The following is a 22,806-nucleotide window of genomic DNA, read 5'->3' as shown; positions in this document are numbered from 1 at the left end:
AGATGTAGGACACATTTTTAATAAAGGCAGGCACACTGTAGATAAACAGTGCGAGTCCCAGCCTCACTTGTGCACTAAAGCAAAGTGTAAATGAACTCTGAACCTTTGGGATTCAATGTGTCGAACACGTTGGCAAACACTTGAAACCTTTGAAGTCTTCCACCTAAAGTGCCGCAGGCTTTTAAAACTGGTCTGTCATGAGGTAGAACAGCAGTCAGGTGCAGAGAGTGGTGACCTGTGTCGAGCAGGGCGGGTGTTCACCTAGTTTAAAAATGGGGTTATGTTTGACAGCCTTAGATACCAGATGTTTGGTATGTAAGTGTCCACAATCTCTCCACAAGAGGGCACTGCATACCAACAGGTTCTCTGTCCTGAAATCAAAGCTGTTCTCACCTATTAGAGTATTCTTTGTGAAATTATCTGAAAAATAACTGTCCTTATAAACATACATGTTTCACAACACAAAATCTAATGAATAAAGGTTCAGTTGTGGCAAAGAAAGCTACATGGATGCCCTGTTATTATCATAAGGTAGGTTGGGAGCAAACAGAGGCCTTAATGGTAAGAACATTGGCTTATACATTTAAGCACTGAAACACGTTTTGCAGGCTTAGAGGTTTTCACTAAAGCATTTTGAAGGTTTCAGAAGACTCTACTTGTTTTAAAAAAAAAGGTCATAGCGGCAGTTATTATCATGGTTTACTGCAGTAATACAGGAAACCACTCCAAGCTACATTGTAAGCTGCAGTGAATGTCTCTACAAAGTGTACGTGTCTGTGATCTTTTTATATTTATATTATATATGTATTATTACTGCCTGACACAGGCCCAGGGGCCATAAGGGGTTTATTATTTAAAAGTTAATGAGATGACTACAAAGAGACATAACATGAGCACAAAGCTGTGCAGAATGATCCCAAAGAGATGCAAACCAACTATAAAGATGTGCAACAATCAAAAACAGGGCACCGGTTTAGCTCATCCCATTTACACGCGCGTCCCATATACAGAGGCTACAGTCCTCGATGCTGCATCCCCGGCTTCAACTCCCACCCTCAGCCCTTTGCTGCGTGTCATCCCCACTCTCTCTCTTCCCCTGTTTCTGACACTATCTACTGTCCTCTATCTGTAAATAAAGGCATAAAAGGTCAAAGAAATCCCATTTAAAAAAGGATACAAAACAACCAATTGATGCAAAACACTACAAAAGTGAACTTACATTACCCTCAATGAACACAAAAAGCGCACTAACGTGCAAAGCAACTGCAAGGAGATAAGAAAAATTGCCGCCATGAGGAGCAAAACAATCACAAGACACGAAATTACAAAAAAAAAAAAAGCAAGAGACACAACGTTTGTAATCACAAAACCCAAAATATGCTGCATTTGTTTGTAGTCGCTTTGCATCTCTTTGTGTTTTGGTGTCTCGCTCTTATGTGGGAGGGTTTCAGGGCCGCTCACCTGTTTGTGCCCAAGAATCAGTTCTTTGCTGTGGCATAAAGAAACTCAAAACCTGTTGAGAATGTACTTTAAAAATATATATATAAATAAAATATCTGCATTTCTCTTTCATTCTGTGTGCGTATCAGGACACCACATGTCAACGAGCTTTATTGATATGATCCCACATGAGATTATTTACATTACAGATGACAGTGACAGATGTGCACCGCTGTTTTATCTTTGTTCCCTTTTTCCTCTTTCCGCTTGATTGCTGTGAGTTTTTAAATGTGTTTAGTTCAGATAGCACTCTTAACAATGGCAGGGTAAAAATATCCCCCCAGAGGGAAAACACAGCTATTTGCTAATCTGCAGGGAATTCACAGACGGACACAACTCATATGGGTTCAGATCCCACAGTGGAGCTGGACTCTGCGCTCACTCGGGGACGCAGTTATTTGAGGACAGAGTGTGACGGTGTACGGGGATTTGAGATCTCAGAGGGAACACAGTTGAATTGCTCTCTTATGAAAATATTATGCATTACAAAAATATCCATCAAGGAATTTTCAATGGAAAAAAAAGTACGAAAGTTATGCATATACAATATGAAGTACAGTTTCTGTTCTAAACAAGATCACCTCATCGGTCCTCACTGTAGAAATGTGCATATGCAGAGCAAACACACACACATACAAGCAATCAGACTTATATTAATACACAGGATCAAATCCAGGTTAGCCTAAACAATAGCAGAAACAAAGGAAAATTCAGGACATTTAAAAATTGAGACCTTTGTGACCTCAGTACAGGAGTGATACCAAGATGCTGACAGAGGAGCCGTCTTACATCCAGTCTGACCGCTGACTGGATGTTAAGACATATTCAGTCTATGACTCTGTGGAGGCACTCCGACTCCAGATGAATAAACTGAGTTCATTTGTCCCCCGCAGGTCATTGCCGCTTGCTCTCCTTCAGCTGATCCAGGTTGTTTGGTCGATGTGCTGAATAAATCCCACCCTCGTTCAACGCGGTCGCCTGGAAACTGGCAGTCACGCCCTGAGAGGAAACGGAAAGAAATTAACGAACACATGACCCATTTTCAAAGAATCCTCAGAACTGATTATAAAACTCAAAAAATTGTGAGATTAAATTTCTCAACCACCAGAGAAATTAAGATAAAGTCTAATTAAAAAGTTTGGAGTTGAGATTATCTCCCTGAAATAGATATTATCAATCTTAACTAGACACTTAGATAATACAGCTAATATGCTAGCAAACATTTGCTAATTTAAACGTATACCAGCTACTGGAAAACATTATTTAGAGTTGTGTTTGTTGCCACCTAATCCAGTATTCCCTATCTGTTTGCTCTGTATTTGGTCGCAACCACTTCCTGAGGGAAACACCTGGCTCTTTAGCTGCTAAATGCTGTGCTATGTTTACTACCTAGCCGCTACTGCTCTTTGTTGCTAGGCAGGAAGTGTGTCAGCTGCCTTCTGTTGCTTGAAACTCGGCAGATAGAGTTGTGACATTGACCCAGCCGGTCACAGCAGATGGCTGTCTTGTCTGTTCTTTGTGGGTTTGTCAAAATGAGAGACCACTAACACACTACACCTTGTCATTTGATCAATCATTAATATGAAAATATTGATTAGAGCAACTTAAAAAAAAAATAATAAAAACAAACATGAATGCAACAAAAATGAGTATTTTTGTGTTTACATGCACCACACTCAGAAAACACAAGAACCACAAGTTTATGCCCAACTGGGACACAATTTTACCTTAACTGAATTAAGATAATTTGGACATAAAATGTCAGGTAGTAACTATTTAAAGCCTGACAAAGGTTTCTCCATGAGGGATGAGCACTATAAGAGAAATATTTTTAGCAACATGGGAAACCTGTCTGAGTTCCTGCATCGAAAAAGCAGGATGGAAAAACTGCTGATCCAACTTTGTGGAATCCGGCCAGATCAGCACATCTAATAAGAGCTATGTGATCAAACTGTTTCCTTCTCTTTGTGGAGGTCTGAGTGAATAAGATTAAAAAGCAGGTCAGTGGTTCCATAAACTGGATGACGGACGGACGGCAGCTACAGATTAGGTCGACCAGGTTTGTGAATCCACACAGAAACAACAGGATGTTTAACAAAGGCGAGCAGAAAGTCGTTTCCCCTCATCGTCAGTGATCATGACAACAAACTCTCAGGCTGCTGACACACAGATAACAGCAGTACCAATCTGATCTACCCTATAAAGTGCATAAGCTAACCTCACCTTATACATCTTTTTACATTTTAAGAATTGTAATAAGCTTTCTGTGTTGTGTAAAGTGAGACTGATGTACCTGCATGCTATGCAGGCTGCAGGGCGGGAGGCCATTGGACGTCCCTCGGCCGTGTCTCGTGTTCGAGGCCGGGCTGTGCTGTTGCGTCGGGTGCAGAGAAGGCAGGGAGGAGTTGTAAGTCAGCAGGCAGGGCGGCTGACGTCGGTCCATCGAGGCTGAGGATCGAGGCCTGAGGCCAGACGCTGACGCAGTCGGTGACTTCATGTTCCTGCCCAGGCTGTTTGACTTGCTCTCCTTGCGTTGGTACTCTATTGGAGACTGTAGGGCTGCAGCGGACAGGAAGAGATGTCACATCACTCAAACACACCCAACTCTTAAACTGTAGGAGAAACACTGAGCTCTGGTACCATTAAGGAAGTTCCTCTGCGTCTCTAAGATCTGGACCACGTCACTGAGCCAAGCTTCCTGTATATCTGGAGATGATGCCTGCATGATGAAGCGGGTCAAGCTGCCGTTTGTGCCGCGGGAGGTCAGAGCCAGACAGCATGGATCTTCCTCAGAGTGATCCTCCACGCCTAAACAGCTGACCTGAAGCACACGGAAGACGAGTTAAACATGAAGAAGAACAGGAAAGCAGGGATGTTTGAAAGATGTTCAAGAACACGGCGTTTCTCGCACCTTGATGCTGTTTTTAAAAGTGTACCCCGGCAAAGAGAAGCCCTTCTTCTTATCTATCGGCTCACTGAAGATGACAAGCTGCTCAAACAGGAAGACCCGCCTCTCCCTTGGCCTGGACTCGAGGCCGCTCTCCAGCTCGCTGACGGAGAAAGTATCCTGCTGGAGCAGCTTCCCCTGGGCTGTGATTTTTCCCTGAAACAGGAGGTAAACATTGTCGCAGACCTCAAGTCATCCTGTAATGTGATTTATCCGTGATAACAGACAGATAAAGTCAGTGTCTCACCTCAAAACCTTGGAGTCGGCCCACATTCATCATATCATTACAGCGTTTTGGCACAAAACACATCACCTCCACCGCCCTCTGATGGAAGAATAGGGTTGGAGGAGGATCAGTGAAACAAAAACTGAGCACTTCATCCTTAATGAAAGTAAGCTTTAGTGCAGGTCTGTTGTATTGGACTGCAATAATACTCTGTACAGTTTGTGTTCCTAATAAGCTGAGCAATGAGCGTATGTATGTGTTCACATTCTTTAATGAGCGCGTACCTGCAGCTCCTCAACATCCCGTCCTGCTTTGCTGTAGTACTTCAGGAAGTCCTGTGGTTGCCAGACAGAGAAAAGTTTAAAGATTTCAGTAAGAAAGAAGAAACAGCTCTGCTATAACTCTATGCTATCAGCATGACAGTGTTGCAGTGGCTGGAACAGGGAACATAGCCAGCAAAGTGCTTTTCATGGAAATTATGATGTCATTGAAGTTGACCTTTGACCTTTTGGGTAAAAAATGTAATCTCTTCATCATTTTATCCTGTTTGACATACTTATAGAAGTGCATGAATACTTTTGTAATGGCATTAGTGTGGCCTCGATTGCTCATGGTCATGTTGATTTGCCCCGTACAACATCAGGAAGATCAGACCCTACCTTTCAGAGCATGCAACACAACTGCTGGTACAGGCTCTCGTGATATCACACACTTCCTACTGGCAGGCCTTCCTACATGCACATTCAAACCTCTACAGATGATCCAGAACGCAGCATGCACGACTGGTCTTCAATCAACCCAAAACAACACATCACTCCACTGTTGAAATCCCTCCACTGGCTCTGAGTTGCCGCTCTCATCAAATTAAAAAACCCTGTCGCTTGCTCACAAAACAGCAACAAAAACCGCTCCTGCCTACCTGAACGCCCTCATCCAGGTCTACACTCCCTCCCGCCCACTACGCTCTAAGACGCTTACTAGACTCTTCTCCTCTGTCGTCCCCCCGGTAACGGAACGAGTTACCAAACTCCATTCGGTCCCTTTCACCTTTAAGAAGAAGCTAAAGACCCAGCTCTTTATGAACACCTCTGACCTTAATGATATTGATGCAATTGATGATGATGATGACATTGAGGATGTGGTTTATGTTGATTAGGATTGTTATGATGATGCCAAACTATATTGACCTTGCTGATGTTGCTGATGATGATCATTATAAAAACAAAACAACAACAACAACAAAAAAACGCCCTGCGCACTGCCTATCGGCACCAGTGTCCGGTCGCACCTGAAGCTGTTTGTTGGCACTTACTGACTCTGTTCCCTCCCCTCTTGATCGTTGCTTATGCTGTATTAACTCTCAGATGTACGTCGCTTTGGACAAAAGCGTCTGCTAAATGAAGTTGTAACATTGTGACATTAAAGCTCCTGTGAGGAACTTTCAGTTTGTGTTGATTTTGGCGCCCCCTGTGGACAAAGAAGTACCTGTAATCTCTTTGCTGATCCTGTCCTGTAGATGTGTAAATAGTGTTTTCTGGTGAAAAATCTTTTTTGTTTTACATTTAAACAAATCAAGAATTTTTGCAGTGGAAAATGTAAACAAAGCCTGTTTTGCCCACGTGCTGTTAATCTCACCTGACACCTACCCTGCGGCAGCAGTTTCAGGCATTAAAAATATTTCTAGAAATAATCAATCTTGTCACTGCTGGTCTTGCTTGTTTTTGTAGGTCATATTGATGAATCCGTATTAATTTAATTCAACTTAACCGCCAAAAGGTTCCCCAAGATGTGCTTTAAGTAATCTTCATTCCAGGTGTTCCTGAGATATCACAATGACAAGACTGGGACGGATGCGTGCACGTAAGAAGAAAAGGACGGACAACCTGAAAACCTTCCGGTCCTGTTAGAACAGCTCAATGATTAAAAGTAACACAGACTGCTCTCCCTAAGGATTCATGGGAAGCTGTTTGTCTTTTCAATACCTCACTTACAGACTTTAATCATGTTTAATATTATAATTAAAATAATGTTAAATCAATATTATCATGTAACAGGGCCTTGCATGCAGAGACGTCATCATGTAAAACAGCTAACCTTCAGCAGCAGCTGATACTTCATGATCCTCTGCACAGGTTTGATGAGCAGATCGTTGAGCTGCAGCCTGTGTCCCAGCTGCTGTCTGAGATCCTGTCAGGAGACAAAAAGAAAACAGAGGACGTGTTCAAAGTGTTTCAGGAGCTCCAGTAAAGCTGTCTCTAGTAGAAAAGTTTACTCACCTCAAAGTAGGTCTCGATGTACTCGGAGACGATGTGCTCGGATTTGGGTTTGTTCTGACAGTAAACCACATACATGTGAAGACGCCGTTCCTGGAAATGGAAGAATTTATGAGTAGGGAAAAAGTCATGTGACTGTTATTCCCAATAATCTGTGCGAGACAGAGCAAAGCTTCTGAGCTGCAGAGTTTATAGACATATTTTGGGGAGTTTTTGTTAAATCAGTGCGGGGACTTTGCCTCATTAAATAGTTCCAGTGGCTGAGGAAGAATGGTTTAATTTGTTGTTGCTTAATTAGGCAACTAGGAGTGAAGCGGACAGCTGCAACAAATCAAAACATTTCTACAGTCATTTTTCTGCTTTCACAAGACTAGACACTGATACTGATGTGTACACTGCCCCTTTAAAGTTCTTGTAGTCGTATTCTGTGTTAATGTTTGTACTTGTTTTGGATCTATTCGTAGAAATCTGTTTTCACTTTGACATAAAATACTTCAAAGTTCCGGGTTAGAAAGTCCAGCTCTTTCTCACACACAGCGTGGTCTCTGCGGAGCGTCTTTAACACTGATTGTCACATTTGAGAGCTCTTTAGTCACACCAAAGTGATTACAAGAGCGTTAACTTTGCAGCTGCACCTGCAGACAAATGATCCGAACCACGAGAACACATCTGTATGGCAGGGGGCCAGGGCTCTGATCTGTGTGACGGCTGCAACCTTCAGCCGACCTTAAAACACCCGCAGAGAGGCCAAAAAAAGAAAACTTCTCATCCAAACTTTGTTACTCACTGAACTGTAGACTCACATGTTTGATGAAGAGCTGAGCCAGACTGTCTGGATCACCCACACATTTCTCCAGCTCTCCCAGGAAATAACTGTGTGACACGAAGCAGAGAGGGTCAGGAGGGAACAGTCACGCAGCCAAACACACGCACACACAGGCAGGGAACATAAGGACACAGGGGACGTGACAAACGCTGAACCATCATGAAACATAAGGTGCTTTAAAAAAGAAAAAAAGTGTACTGTTAGAGATTGTTCAAATCCGGAGGAAGTGACAGAAGAGATGCTTTGACTCACTCCTTATGCCAGTCGTAAATCTGATGGATGTTTCCGAACACAATCCTGTCCTTCCCTTTCATGTCCTCTGGAACTCCCTGATTGGACATGGTGGCCATGTAGCCCTATACACAGACACACACACATTCACACAACATACATGCACAGACATATGTAATTAATCACACCAGAGGTTTCCAGATGTATGATTAAGACCTGAATGTTGCAGAAAGCTGATGATGAAGGAATCTCAGTTGTGTCTTGTAAAAATGTCTCAGACAGATTAGTGACTTGAAGAGAGACACACCTGCACTATGAGTCCAAGATCTTCCACATACAACCTCTCCGTCTCTATCAGCTCTGTCAGCACGTATCTAAGAGAGACAGGGATTGAAACAGAAAACAAAGGCTCTTTAATAATAAAAATAACCATTTAAATCTTATATGTAATTGTTAAAGGAACATTACGGGAAACATGCCTTCTAGCTGAGTGTTATATAAGAACATTGATACCACTCTTAGCCACACCGTCCCCAGTACACAGCCCGCCAGTTAGCTTAGCTTAGCATAAGACTGGAAAAAGGATGAAACTGCTAGCCTGGTACGAAAAGGATGTCAATTTTCCCTCATAACCCCTCCTGAACCTGTGTTTTTTTCTCTAGTTTTTGTATGGATTACCAAACAAGATCCAACTTCAAGGGGGGGTATTATGCTAACTTGTAGCTTAGCATAATTTACTGTTTAAACTCCTTTTTTCTCACACTGGTGCTCTGCAGGCCCTCATACAGCCTCTGCCTGAATCGACTCGGTCAGCTCTGTCCCTTTAAGAAACCCCGCTCCCTACAAAGCCCACTTTCTTCTGATTGGCCAGCTCTCTGAAGCCTGCTGAGGCATGGAGAAAAAACTGTGTGAAACCTGGCGTTCACGGCAGCCTGCAGACTGAGCTGAGAAGCCGGGGGATTACTCCAACATATTTTTACCTACAGATTTGAAAATTCACCCACGTTTAGTCTGGACATCCAACATTGTAACATTATATTTATGTCTTAAAATGTGACACAACATAATACCCCCTCTTTAATTATTTAGTGATCTAAGGGAGCTCAAGGGCATTTTTTCCTCACCTTTGGACAGAACTAGCCTAGCTATTTCTCCATATTTCCAGTCTTTATGCTAAGCTAAGCACCTGCTGGCTATAGCTAAATATGTATCAAGGCATCAATCTTCTCATCTTACTCTTTGCAGGAACGCAAATAAGCACATTTCCCTAAATCTTTAACGCAAAGGTGAACACCTACATGCTCTTCTCTAAGGCGATGCTCCTCTCCTCTTCACTGTCCGCTGTAGCAGACAACTGGATGTCTGAGTCATCGGTCACAGTGCAGCCATCTTCTCCTAGGAGAGTGTTGATGCTGGATTTTTTACTCTGAAACACACGAACAAGACAGCACAGATTTTAGTTAGTGTTAACACTGGAACATGTTATGAAAGAGGAGACAGACAGAGAGTCCTCCTGTTCTGTCTCACAGCTTAACCTAGTAGAAAATACACTTACACAAGCACTTTTGAAAATCTGTATGTATATGAGTTGTTAGCAGTTCTACCAAAGAGAGAGTTGATCTCCATACATCTTAAGTGGTTTATATTTGGAGGTAAAAAGGTCGGTGATATATTTGTACTTTAAGTGAAGACAACAAAGATCAGAGTACTTCTTTCAAACACTGGTGCAGAGTGATGTCTGACCACAAACTTAAATCATTAAACTTAATCTGCAGCGTCCCCCGACCCAACCACCAACACATCTGTGGAAACATTTAAAGACAAGAGGGTCCTAATAATGGGGTACACATAAGTAGAGCAATTTTCCCAATCCCTTTTGGAAAGTCACGCCACCTCAAATCCCAAGTAACCTGAGAGTAATAATCCCTTTTTAATGTCTCTTTGCTGCTGAGGAGACTACTGAGCAGTGATGTTAAAAAGGAGAGCCAAGCCTGAAAGATAAAGACGAACAACAACAAGCAACATTTTGACAATTCAAGTCGGATAATAAAAGTCGGGGTAACTGAAAGCAGCACAGAGATGTTATAATAAAATACCACATAAAAGCACTGTAATCTTATGTCATCCTCTTGACATACTGTAGTCTCTACATATTTTGTTCTCTGCCTCACTGCACAAGATGATAATCCTCTGGTTGAGTACGTTTGTAGGTCAAATATGCACTTTCTATTTATTTTCACGTTTTTTTCGGGGTCAGTTTTTTTGCCCCCTCTCTCTCTTTAAGTCAGCTGTGTAAGTCTTCACCCGGCGGACATCCTGCCATCATCCATCACTGATTTTTAACTCTTGTTCTGATCCTTTCATCGGCAGCAACTAAAACTGCTGAGCTTAGCTTGCTAGTTGTTGCTCTTAATGTTTCCTCCTCCTTTATAGTAATTTCCTGTCAGCTAGAAGTCCATTAGCTTCTCTAAAAAACATGAAGTTAAAGTAGTATTAAAGTAGGATTTTCCTTGAAAAATAAAATATAGACTTTAACAAATATAATATAATATGAATCATCACTTATGGGCCTCTCTACATGTGTGTTGGTGAGTGTGTGTGCAGACCCTTCCCTCTGCATCTATTCTGTTGTTTTGCTTTGCACAGGATGGTGTCAGGAGGGGCGCTGTTGGGGTTCACTGAGCCAATCACAGCGCATAGGCGAGTGTGGGAGTGGTTCAAATTAGCAACTGGGCCCCATTCAGACCAGCGAACATGGCGAAAGAGCGATGCAGAGTTGGCCCTTTTTCTGTTGGATAGGTAGGTGCCTCAAACCTGGTAGGACAAGCTAACCGGCACAAAGGTAACCGGTGGTTAGCATGCTAGCGTGAATGTAACCGACAGTTAGCATGCTAGCGCAACGGTAACCATCATTTAGCACTGATTATACCTTTAAAGGAATAGTTTGGCCTTCTGAGAAATATGCTTATTAGCTTTAGTAGAAGGTCGATACCACTCTTGTGTCCGTCACGTTGTCATGAAGCTGAAGCTACGAAAGCTCTGCAGAAACATAACAAAATCCAATTTCTCTTAAGCTAAAAAAATTAACACATTACATACCATTGGTAAAATTCCTACAAAAACAAACAAACATTGTAATATTTGCATTTTACAGAGGGATTATGTGTCAGATTATGTGCCAGTTAACACATAATTCCTAGCTACACTGTGAATGGTCCTTTTTATCACTTCAGGTTTTTTTTTTAAAGATTAAAGACATGAGTTTAGCATGCTAATGAGTACTTCTGAGTTGCTGGTAGGTGGATTTTGCTAGTCAAGCTAGCTGGTTCCCCCTGTTTCCAGTCTTTTTATGCTAAGCTAAGCTAGAAAGCAAATAAGCTAACTATTCCTTTAAAGAACAATCTAGATTTGAAGAGCGGAAGTAAACATAACGCTGCAGGTGTCTATGAAGTAATTTTGTCCAAATCGGACCAAGAGAGGCGGAAAATCAGGACAATCAATTCTGAAGCAGCACAATGTACTTTGTGGGTGAAAGTTTTATTTCTTCCTATCTCTTATGCAACACTTGTGTAACTGGACTTTGTCCTCTCAGACGGAGTGCTGGCCAACGTCCACAGGCCTGTTTCACACCTTTCCTGGAGAGAAAGAGGAATGTGGATTTTGGTGTTTATGTTTATGGTTGAACTATTGTTTGTTGGATTTGTTAGGTGGACTGACTCAGGTGTATTGGTGCTGCTCCAAACCCGGAGAGTGGCGAAGAGGTGGAAGTGCCCATGGGATAGGAGATACTACAGAGCTTTTTCTTCATCTCCTATTTCTAAAATTAACTGTAATAATGAACTTTTTTTTTTACTATTGCTCTCGCTGCTTGGGTGTCATGTCAGTACAGTCCTAACCCCAAACCCTGACCCTGTTGCAGCCGGTTACAGACAGCTTACGTACTTGATTACTTCCAGATGTTGTCTGGAAAAGCCCACAGGATTGATTCCACTCCACTGGGCCTTTCAAAGAGGACTCCAAATAGTGTACGGTTGCCAGAAAGTTATCGTACGTGCTTGAGTATCTTTTTGATGAGCATGCAGAGACGCGGTTAAATGTGAAAATCTGTGCTATTCATTTGTCACAATTGGTGGTGGACAACTGGTGGACAGGTGCAGGTTTTTAATTCAGAGTTTCAGTGTGAGGAAAAGCTTAAACTCTTAAGCGGATCATGATTCTTTTTTTCATATATTTGATCATTTATATCTACTTCCCAGTAAGATTTTGTCAAATGTTTGTTTGCACGCGGTCACCCCTACCTCTTTCAAACAAATATTGTCCTGCTAGTTACAGACACACAGCTTGCACAGATTGAGGAGAGGACTGTACCATAAATATCACTCTGAAATTGGTTCCTTCTTCTGGCGTTAACGACACCATTACCCCAATAAGTTGAACTACTATTTAGCCTTTTTGTTTAATGGTTTAGTTTAAATAGCAATGACTGACAATATGATTGCTGCTTATGCAGTGAAGGCGAATTGATATTTATTTGAACCTATTTGTTGTGTCTCTAAACCGCTCTAACATCTCTAAACCTTCCCACTTTTGAATACTGGATTCTGATTGGTCCATTTCTGCATTTTATGGTCTGTTATTTCTGTACAACAGGCCGCTGCCGTGAATAACAGACCGTTACCATTCTGATCCAACCTGATCTCAGAAGGAGGTCTTATCATATCAAAAACAAAACTGTGGCGAAAAACTAAGAAAAATAGAAAAATTAAGAAAGTAAGTAGAATAGAATAGAATAGAATAGAATAGAGACATTACTAGACTCTGCGTGTCTCTTCCTTGCAGGAGGTCAGATAACTGACTCTGACAGGACAGTTGTGTAGGAGTTGGAGCTTGTGGACTCAGCATCCCGTCTCTCCACACCTGTTCAACACAAACACAGCAACCGTTAAAAAGACTTTGACTTTTATGTGTTCGAGCTGCACACGTCTGTCTCAGTCTCACCACGTCTCCAGACGGGAGGATGGTGTAGCTGTCGTGCGGCTCCAGAGGCCTCAGCTGAGCTTCGCTGTGGGAAAGGAGCAACGCCGGCTGCCTCACGTCTGACCTGCACATCTGCTTCTCCGCTTTGCCCGCTCCCCCTCTGCCATCAGAGCTCAGCTTGCGGACGGGATTGGTGAGCCATTTCTTGAGGGCGCTGACGGGGTGCCGTGATCCTCCAGACGAGGAGTGTGAGCAGGGGCTGGAGCTGCCTGAGGCCTGGTGGGGCGCTGAGCCCACCGATGGAGGAATGCTGCCGTCACCGCCCGCCACAGAGTACGACTCTGCTGCCGAGAGAGAGGGAGGGGAGGAAAAGGTTTGGGTTAATGTACAGAAGCTAATTGTGGGGTACGTCCTCTCAGGTCAGATACTGCAGACAGATTTCCACACAAAAATGTTGTACAATTTCCTGTGTTAAGCCCGAACTGTAACTTTAGGAGCAGCAGCTACAGAACATACCGATCCTAAATCATTATAAACACTCAAACAGGACTGTTCTCACGAGGGCCGACTCATAGATTCATTTGGAAATTATATACTGTATTTGACTGCACACATTTGTTGCACAGTTTCTAAGAAGCTAATTTATTTAAAACAGAAATGTGGTGACACCAACCGACGGCAACACCATTCAGCTGTCAGAATCACGGAGTCAACTTTTTATTGACGTTTTATTGTGAAAACTTACTGCTAACAAGCATAAAATAATGTATTCAATTATTTTATTTGACTATTGATTTGTTTTATTTTGAAAGATAACTAGTAACCACAGCTGTCTAATAGATGCAGCGCAGCATTCCCATGTGAAACACAGTAAAACTATGATAAAGCTTCAAATAAAGGGACGATCAAGTAACTCAAAAACATAGACTTATTGAAGTAAATGTACATACAGTAGTTACTTTTGTTAATTAATGTAATGTAGTTGCTGAATAAAGCATTTAAAGGTTACAATCCGATGCCATCATGTCTGCACTGAGCTGCCCTCCTTCTGTCTACATTCAGCCTGGATCAGCACTCGAGCTGACACCTCTAACTCCACAGCTGGATTTGGTTTCCCGCTCTGAGTTCCCTGACTGTGGAAACTGGTATCTAATCCTCAACCACGCTGTTTTAATCAAGCACCCTAACATTAACATTTCACCGTGTTCTGCTGATCGGAGCAAAGTGGAATCTGTCAGGAGCCCTTATTTTGTCGTTCTGGAGTCTTTCCAAAACCCACTATTCCCTGTCAGCACATTTATGTAAGCTGTAATCATAATAACAAGCTTTCAAGAAGCCAGTGGAAATCTGGGTCAGTCGTGTGCCAAAACTGCCGGATACCGACATTAAACAAGACGCCATATGCACAGAAAATACTTCAAAATGTCTGCGAAAAGGGAAGAGAGGAGGGTGTGTGTGTTTATGTGTGTAATAAGCAAAAGTCACAAGTGTTTTGTTCATGTCTGGTGGTTCTTGTTGAAGGCTTGAACCAGTGGGCTGTGGGGAAACTGCTGATAACTATCCAGTTTAGGAAGGTAAAAGAAAGAAATAGGGATAAAAGAAATTCATTGAGAGAAAAAGTAGAGACAGAAGAAGAAGCACAGTTGCAAGACTTTGTTTACGAGGCTTCAGCCATGCTAGCGCATCTTGGAGACTATACAACCAAACGTGCAGTGAGCTAAAAGCTAACATCATCCTTTCATCCATTCATCCGTCCGCCACCTTTTCCGATGCTTAACTGAGGCGCAGTGGCAGCACATACATCAAGGTAGTCCAGACTTCCCTCACTTCAGCAACGTTGAAGAACCTGAGGCTCTCCTGAGCCCAATAAGTAGGTTTAATCTCTGCAACTTGGTTGGTTTCCAACCAGTTGGTGCCGAGAAAACCTCCAAATGAAGGCACCCAGGAGGCATCCGAACAAGATCCTTCAATGCAAAAGAGCAGTACACGGACTCCTAGCTCCCTCCAAATATCTGAGCTTCTTAGCCTTTGAGTGTGAGCCCAGTGTTTTCTGTTGGTTCTATTTTTCTTATGTTTCTTTTGTTCTTTTACCTTAAGTTCATAACCATACGTGAGGGTTGGAACATAGGTCGACAATATTAATGCTGACACTTCACCAGGCTTACTGCATTTGCTCCCCCAACTAAGAGAGAGAGCGACCCAGCAAAGAACCATGGCCTCAGACGTTGAGTGCTGACTATCATCCTGAAAACAGGAGGTCACAGGCTGATGAAATGAACAGAATCACATCATCTGCATATTATCAGAGGTTCCCAAACTATATACTTTTCTCCTGCTGGTTGCAGCTTGAGATCCTTTCCATAAAAATCAGAAACAGATCCGGTTGTAAAGAGCAACCCATGCAGAGCCTAACACCCTCTAAATACTTGTTTGCCTTGCTGCTAAGAATGTGTACGGCCCTGGTACTCTACACTCCTTCAGTGCCCCCACAAGAGGAAAATAACTTTGTGACCCTACCGTCAAATATGTCGTCAATATAAGAACAGAGGAAATTAAACACATTGAGTTGGTGCAAACATCTATAGATGCCCACACACACACAGACACGCATACGCTGAGCAGAGAGAGCCATCTGGTCTACTCGGTTTTTATCAGTCAAGGTCAGGTCATACAGGACCACTACCACCACCTTACCATCTGTTAAAATGACACAACAAGTGCACCTTACTGCAGGTTTTTTTTGTACAAATACATCAACGTTTTCTATGAACTGACCCTTAATGATGCGTGATGATCATTGTGATGTCTGAAACCCGGCCAAGCTGAGAGACACAGCTTGTCATGTTTGTTTGAGGCACTTATGTAATGTGTCACTTTCCCACAGAGCAACAGCTGGACCCTCATCCTGACTGCAGAGTGTCAGCAGTGAATGCTAGCATGCGTGCTGTGAGTGCATCCGTGCGTGCAAGCCTTATGGACATCCAAGTTATATTAACATTATGTTTTTGTACATTTTCTGAAACAGTAAACAGTACATATTAATGTCTGACTTAAAGGTATAATAAGTAGGATTTAGACTATAGAGTATTGGTGAGTGTGGGAGTTCAAATTAGCAACTGGGCCCCATTCAGACCAGCAAACATGGCGAAAGAGCGATGCAGAGTTGGCCTTCAAAACCGGGTAGGACAAGATAACCGGCGGTTAGCATGCTAGCGCAACGGTAACCGTGATGCTGTCGGTGTTACCTCGGCGGGGTGGGCGTGTTCTCGCATAAGAGAGTGAGAGCGAGCTTCTGTTGCCCAGGAGGAGGGGCCCAGTTTGAATGTGTTGACAAAATGCAAGGAAAAATCCTACTTATTATAACTTTAAATTTAAAGAAAGCCTTTTTCACTTTCAGATATCACTAAGACAGATGTGTGCAACTTGTCTGTCGTGGAGGAGGTTTAATGTGGATCACAATTAATGGTCATCCTATCTGATGCACTCGCAGCTCAAACACAGCTGGCACCGTGTACTACACTTTTTACAAAAAATTAATGAGTTACTCAAAAGTGGAAACAAACTTGTTAGTAAAATGTACTGATTTGACTAGTAACAGTTATTTCCTTTATTGAAGTAGCTGAATCAAACTCACTGCTGATCACAAAGCTACACAGCATTATCAACCAGACATGTGACAGACAAATAAAAAGGCGGTGAATGATGACGGTGTTTAGGTATTTACTTCTGACACAACTTTGACGCACCTGTTCGAGGTATGCGGGTGTTTGAAAAGGCATTTTTTCTCTAGTGAAACAATCATTTAAAGCTCTGTCAGGCTTATGATGTTGTCAAAACCTTGTCCATTAAAGCTGTAGTAGGTAACATAATTAAAACTAACCTTTTTTCATATTTGCTCAAACTGTCACTTTAAACATGCAGTAGAACATGAGAGAGATAATCTGTTCCTCTGGCTCCTCCTACTGCTCCTAATGGCATTTGTAAGAATCTAACGCTCCCGAAACACAACAACCAATCAGAGCCGAGCAGTCTCTCAGGCTGCTGTCAATCACACGCTGCGCAGCACCACTACTCCGCACATGCTCACACGGTCAAGCCCAATTTCTTCAGTGTGCGCAGCATCAGCCGGTTTGGGTCCACAAAGGCTTAAAAACAACCGCCAGGAATGAAAAAACTGCCTCCACTGCCAACTAGGCTTATACTACAAAGACCGTTAAACCGAAGAAGAGAAATGAGGGAAAGCAAGCTAAAAAGAAAGAGTTAGACTGAGACAGAAACAGAACGAGAGTATACATTGGAGCGGCATGTCTGAGGTGGAGAGAGCTACAGGACCTGAAAGGATTCAAAAGCGATGCTGATTTAGACAGTTCTGCTCGACTCGTAATTACCCCAGCTTAATGTCTGCTGTATTTGATTCACACTGCTAAGATGTCTGCGATTACTGTTACGTTGTGTTACGTTGGTGTTGCGGTCAGGCTAACGTTAGCTTGTTCTCAATGCGGCTACTGTTCAGCGTTGTTTCATGGCGGAGTGGCTGAAAATATCTTTGTGAAGTGCCCAGGCGGTGTGACCGTTTCAGACTTTCTCCTGATTTCCCCTGGTTTGGTGTGTATCTGCTTCGATACTGTTCGATAGTGTTGGTGGTGTAATACGACGGCTGTGGTTGTTGTCATTTCACGTTTGAAAGTTTGATTTATAGTTTCTTTATCAGAACTTTTTCTGTTTTAGTACAACAATTAGGAGGTCTATGAGCAGACAATATGATGTGATATGATGAGTAATGAATGTATGAAAATTAAAAGCAGTGTGGTTACAGTTAGAATGTATACTTAATGTATTTAAAGTCCATGATAAGAGGATACTTTTCCTTGTCATGTTCTGTTATTAATTAACTCATATTACATAAGAAGAATATTACATATAAATATAAGGTTTTAGCGCTTATCCAGCTGTTGTGGGAGAGAGCTTTGACCTACTTTAAATCATAAAAGTCTCTCTCCCTCTTCCTCTCTCTGAAGAGCAGATGGCTGGGACACAGTTAACTACATCTTCCCCCACTAAACCCCATAAATGGTCATGGTCAGCAACTGCAGGAATTATCAAGATGCTGTTGGGGCGCCGCTTCAAACAGTATGATGACACCTCGCAGAGTCTAAGCATGACTCAAGCTCGACACATCACCTACCAGGCCTTCATCTGTCTGTATATGGAATCTGATTACTGTTCGTGCTTGTAATTCTGTGCATCTTGTTGGATGACATCATCATTATTGCAGTCTTATCCAGGCTTTTGGGGCTTAAACGGCCTGCTTCACTTCCTGTAATACTTCCAAGAAAAACTACAGATCTACTACTTCCATGTTATCTGCATTTTACAGGATGATGCACAGTTTATCAATCCAGGAGAGTGACGGATTAATGTAATTAAAACGCACACATGCACACGCATAAATACAAATGTGTCACCTTCTTTGCCTAACATTAACCTAATGATTATTCCTAAACGTGAGAGGCCTTTTCACATGTAGGCATGACATGTTACTAACTATGAGAAGCCTCTGTCAAACAGTTGGTTGCATGTAAAAAAGCAGAGTGAAGCTCAGGGTTAAATCTGGATTTAATCAGCTGATCTCCCTGTGCATCAACTTCACACCTGTACACAGATCAGATCCGCTAACAGCTGTCATTTCCCTGCACCGCCTCTACTCATTTGTCGGCTGCATACTGTTTCTGTTATTGCTACCTGCTACCTACTGGCCAGTTGCTAGTGATGCATCACAATTGGTTCAGTAATTCCTGCGTCTCATTCCTGTGCTTCTTTCATTCTTTGAACTCTGCATCTGTGACCTGAGCAATTATTAGGTCAACTGTATTTGATAGTAAACTATGAGACAAATGACTGATTAATATCCCTTTATTTCCTTTGTGGTTACATCCTTTATGTGGGTAGCTGACATAGTTGCAGTTTTTAAATTGTACATTGTACATTTACATTTTAATCGATATTTCTTGTTGATGTTTTTAGTGCATGTTGTCAAGCATTTTAAATTCTGTCGACAAATAAACTTGCAATGGCTAAGAGCTAACAAGTGAAGCGTCGGATAAGCTCAGTTGGTAGAGCAGGCTGCGCCCCATCCACAGTCGACGCACCGACCGCAGTCTCCGACTCCCGGCCTGCCGATCATTTGGAGCATGTTATCCCCCACTCTCTACTCCCCACATTTCCTGTCTCTCTTCAGCTGTCCAATAAATGCAAAAAGCCAAAATATTAATAATAATAATCTTAAAAAAAAGAGCAAACTTAGTTCTCTGTCAGGACACAGGACTGTGTCTGGTAGTCTAATAATGTGGTAATGCAAATTAAGTTCAAATAAAGATCCTGTGGTTCAGCAACCACAAGACTGCTCCTGATAGGCTACTGAATGAGCTGCTCTAAAGTACATTTCTGTGCTAGCTAGTCATCATGTTTATTTCTTCATATACTGGTAGGGATTACCTTACACAGCCCGCTTGGCTAATGGACTATTAGTCACAGCAGTTTCTGAGTCAGAGTGATGTTTTCGCAATGAGAGATTGTTGGCTGAACTTTCAAATAGATTTCCGAGAAAGTGTCCCAACTGGAGGTGTTTCTCTGCATGTATAAATAGCTGTTGGACATTGTGTTAAATGAAAGAAACACTGTATATAGATATATAGATATAAGAAGGAAGTCTTCATTGGAGGTTAAGGGAAATCAGAATGATACAAAACAGAGGAAATAGCTTCAAATCACTTGGGAACTGCTAAACTTTGTTTAAACACTCACACACAGACACATTTCATCACCACATTACACAGACGATGTTTATCCCAAAGAACAAGCGTCAGTGATTTTCCTTAACGATGATCAAACTAAGGCGAGGAAGCAAGGCATCTCAACACGGCTATTTTCATTTTTTACATTTCACGAGTCTATTTGCAGACTGAGCGGAGCGGTGCAGCTCAGAGGAGCGCTGCTCTGTAATCACTCCCCGAGCAACTGGAACAACAGAGGATTTAAGGGTCGGGGCAGTAATGGGATGTGTTTGTGTGTGTACAGCATGCGTATGTTTGATTGTGTGTGTGTGTGTGTGTGTGTGTGTGTGTGTGTGTTTGTGTTAGTGTACAGCTGCCTTTGCTTTAAGGTAGTGACACAGTGCTGCAGGGATACAGATTAAGAAAATCAATCTGCTTTTACATGTTGCAAAACTTTACCAAACAGCAGGGAAAAAGGCATCTGATGTACTAATCAGAGACTTACACTATGCAGGGAAAAAATGTTTAATCAAAAAATGTCTGCCACATATAGAGGACTACTACTGACTTGCTATAATAAAAAGTTAGATGTCAAAAATGTGTTGCTTAAACACCAATCATTTACTCTTGTAACACGAGGCAGGCTAATGCTTTCTACGTTAGCTAGCTAGCGCTCCTTTAATGGACCACAAGTGAAGTCCTAGACTTTACTTTGTTATCATCAATATATTTGTACATTTTTGTGACTTAATGTCTCTTTCACAAAATGTCAAACTAAATGACAAACGTGTTAGCAAAGGACTGCAGATGTAAATTAGCCTGTATGGCTAAATCTGGCATATTTACATGACGTATTCAAGTGCTCATGTTGATTAATATGCATTGTGTTATTTAAATAAATGAATTCAAACTCAATTCCTTTTGTAATGATTCAGTGATCACTGCAAAGATCGGCATGTATTCACTGATTTTTAGTTTCTCTGGATCTGAAACATATCCTCCGTGTAGCTCTGTGACAGATTTCTTAACACAGACCTCTTAGAGGTTAAGAGGTTGGGACCTAACAAGACCAGGTCAAACCTAGTATGTGGCTGACCGCATGGAGGAGGGCAGCGGAGGAGCAGCCCCGCCTACTCCCCGAACAAAGTTTCCAGAGCCATATAGACAGAGAGTCGCGTCAGTGGAGGTCCAATATGCTCCATGATCTGCCATTGCGATGTCGCAACTCTCTCTCTCTACAGCTCTGAAAGTACCGTACCTCACTCACTCACTCAGTCAGTCAGTTACTCAGTCAGTCACATACAGACCAGTGTGTAGGGTCAAAAATGAGGTTAACGCAGAAGTGCCAAACTGCAGTTCCTCAAATGGCCACTTGAGTCCGGCTCCAAAAACGAGTCAATCCAAATACACTCTCATATTTAAATGCCCAAATTTACAACAGAAATTCAAAAACGGTTTGCGTCCCTCTGGCTGACTTCACCATTCTTGAAAAGAATGCGGGGTATGAGTTATTTGGCTGCTTCAGTTAAGCTGTTGCCTGTGATTGGGAGGCAGGAGTAGCTTTTCCCCCACAGAGAGGACAGCTGGTAGTAGTGATGAGAAGACCTGCTACTTTAAATTGCCGTGTCTGTTTCGTTGATCCACACTATGATGATCCACCATCACTATGTTGCAAAAACTCTCAAAGCTATTTTGGTATAAAATAAAAGCACTATTGGTAATAAATAAAGCACTCATCAGGTTCCATATCAAAAAGAGACCCTGTTGTCAAGTTGCTAATAAGCTAGCTAATGAATTACGTTTGCCAGACCGCTAACTCCTCTCCAGCTCCAAACTCATCCAAATATTCTGGCTCCAAAAAACAAGATGGCAATTGCCAAATGCCAAACTTCAGGTTTAAAAACATATTGTGTGACATCAAGGTGGCTACATCCACTTCTTACATACATTCTATGAGACATGAATATCAACTGTTCAGCTGTATTTCTAAAAAAGAAAATCTTGGTATCCCCATTCTAGCAGAAATTCTCATATCAGCCCTGACAACCTCTCACAATTGTCAGACCTTTTTGTACCCAAATAATAAATACAGCAATCACTTTGTGTAGGCTCTAATTAGGACTGAAAATAGGAATGCTAAAACATTAGCCTTGCTAAGAAGTGTGTAGAATGTGTCTGTTGTTGACACAAGTAAAAGCTGAATTGTAACAAAAATAGTGTTCTTTTTTCAGCTATAACTGAGTGTATTTTTTCATCTATAACTGCAGGTGACATGTATGTTTGGTGTATTCAAATTATTTTCTATTCCTTTAAATAGTCTGATCCCCACTCTATCACACTATTTTGTTACATTTGATCTCGTCAAGTGAATATTTGCTTTTATCCTCATACATTTGAAAATGAAAGAAACACAGTGTCATCAGTTCTTCCTTTGCGATCTAATGGTGCTGCCCTCTAAGTTTTACAGGAATCGACAATTAGTCGGAGAAATGGGTGGATGAAATTCACTGGATTCTAATAATCTGCCTTAAGGAAACTAAACTAACAACTAAGCAGATCTCCATTATTTACAAGCAACAAAAACACATGTTTACCACAACTTTAGGAGTTTAACAACCCTCTATAAAACCATCATGAGTCAAAACTTTACTCCACAGTCAGAGAACAACTATAGTGAACGTCTCCCTGAAGAGCAGAGCGTCTACATACCTCTAACTCGGACAAAGCAGCAGCCACATTTGCCGAGCAGTTTTCTGAACAGGTGCTGACACCCACATCCTCGCTGGTGGTGACCCCCTCTCATGATGATCCCCTCCTGCTGCCAGACTGAAGTTTATCAGAAGGAGGCATCACGCTGGACTCACACACACATTAAAGCAGGCACACACATACACTACTCCTGTAGTAACACCCAGAGGAGATGGGACTTAGAGAGCTCCACAGTCATAGTCCAAGTCTGAGTAGAAATCCCTCTTCCTATCCCATGGTTTGAAGAATAACAGCAGAAGAAGACAGACAGAGAGACAGCGCTGTCCTCCACTCTGCAGCCTCTC

At 42.1% G+C, this 22,806-nt stretch overlaps 1 protein-coding gene across 1 annotated transcript; it reads right to left on the bottom strand.

Moving 5' to 3' along the window:
- Nucleotides 1–1,466: 1,466 nt before the first annotated feature.
- arhgef25b (Rho guanine nucleotide exchange factor (GEF) 25b) lies at nt 1,467–22,806 on the bottom strand. The gene is made up of 15 exons (XM_069678259.1): nt 22,463–22,806; nt 13,002–13,324; nt 12,816–12,920; nt 9,302–9,429; nt 8,311–8,377; nt 8,025–8,128; nt 7,750–7,819; nt 6,950–7,039; nt 6,768–6,860; nt 4,958–5,008; nt 4,695–4,772; nt 4,412–4,603; nt 4,141–4,321; nt 3,794–4,059; nt 1,467–2,499 (listed from the first exon to the last, which is right to left on the bottom strand). The coding sequence occupies exons 1-15, from the start codon at nt 22,554–22,556 to the stop codon at nt 2,395–2,397; spliced, it is 1,947 nt and encodes a 648-aa protein (XP_069534360.1). The 5' UTR covers nt 22,557–22,806; the 3' UTR covers nt 1,467–2,394.

Source organism: Semicossyphus pulcher, unplaced genomic scaffold (genome assembly GCF_022749685.1).
Source record: "Semicossyphus pulcher isolate SPU_LCO1_2020_fin unplaced genomic scaffold, fSemPul1.0.p SCAF_3, whole genome shotgun sequence".
Classification (NCBI taxonomy): Eukaryota; Metazoa; Chordata; class Actinopteri; order Labriformes; family Labridae; genus Semicossyphus; species Semicossyphus pulcher.
This window is presented reverse-complemented; position numbering and strand designations above follow the sequence as displayed.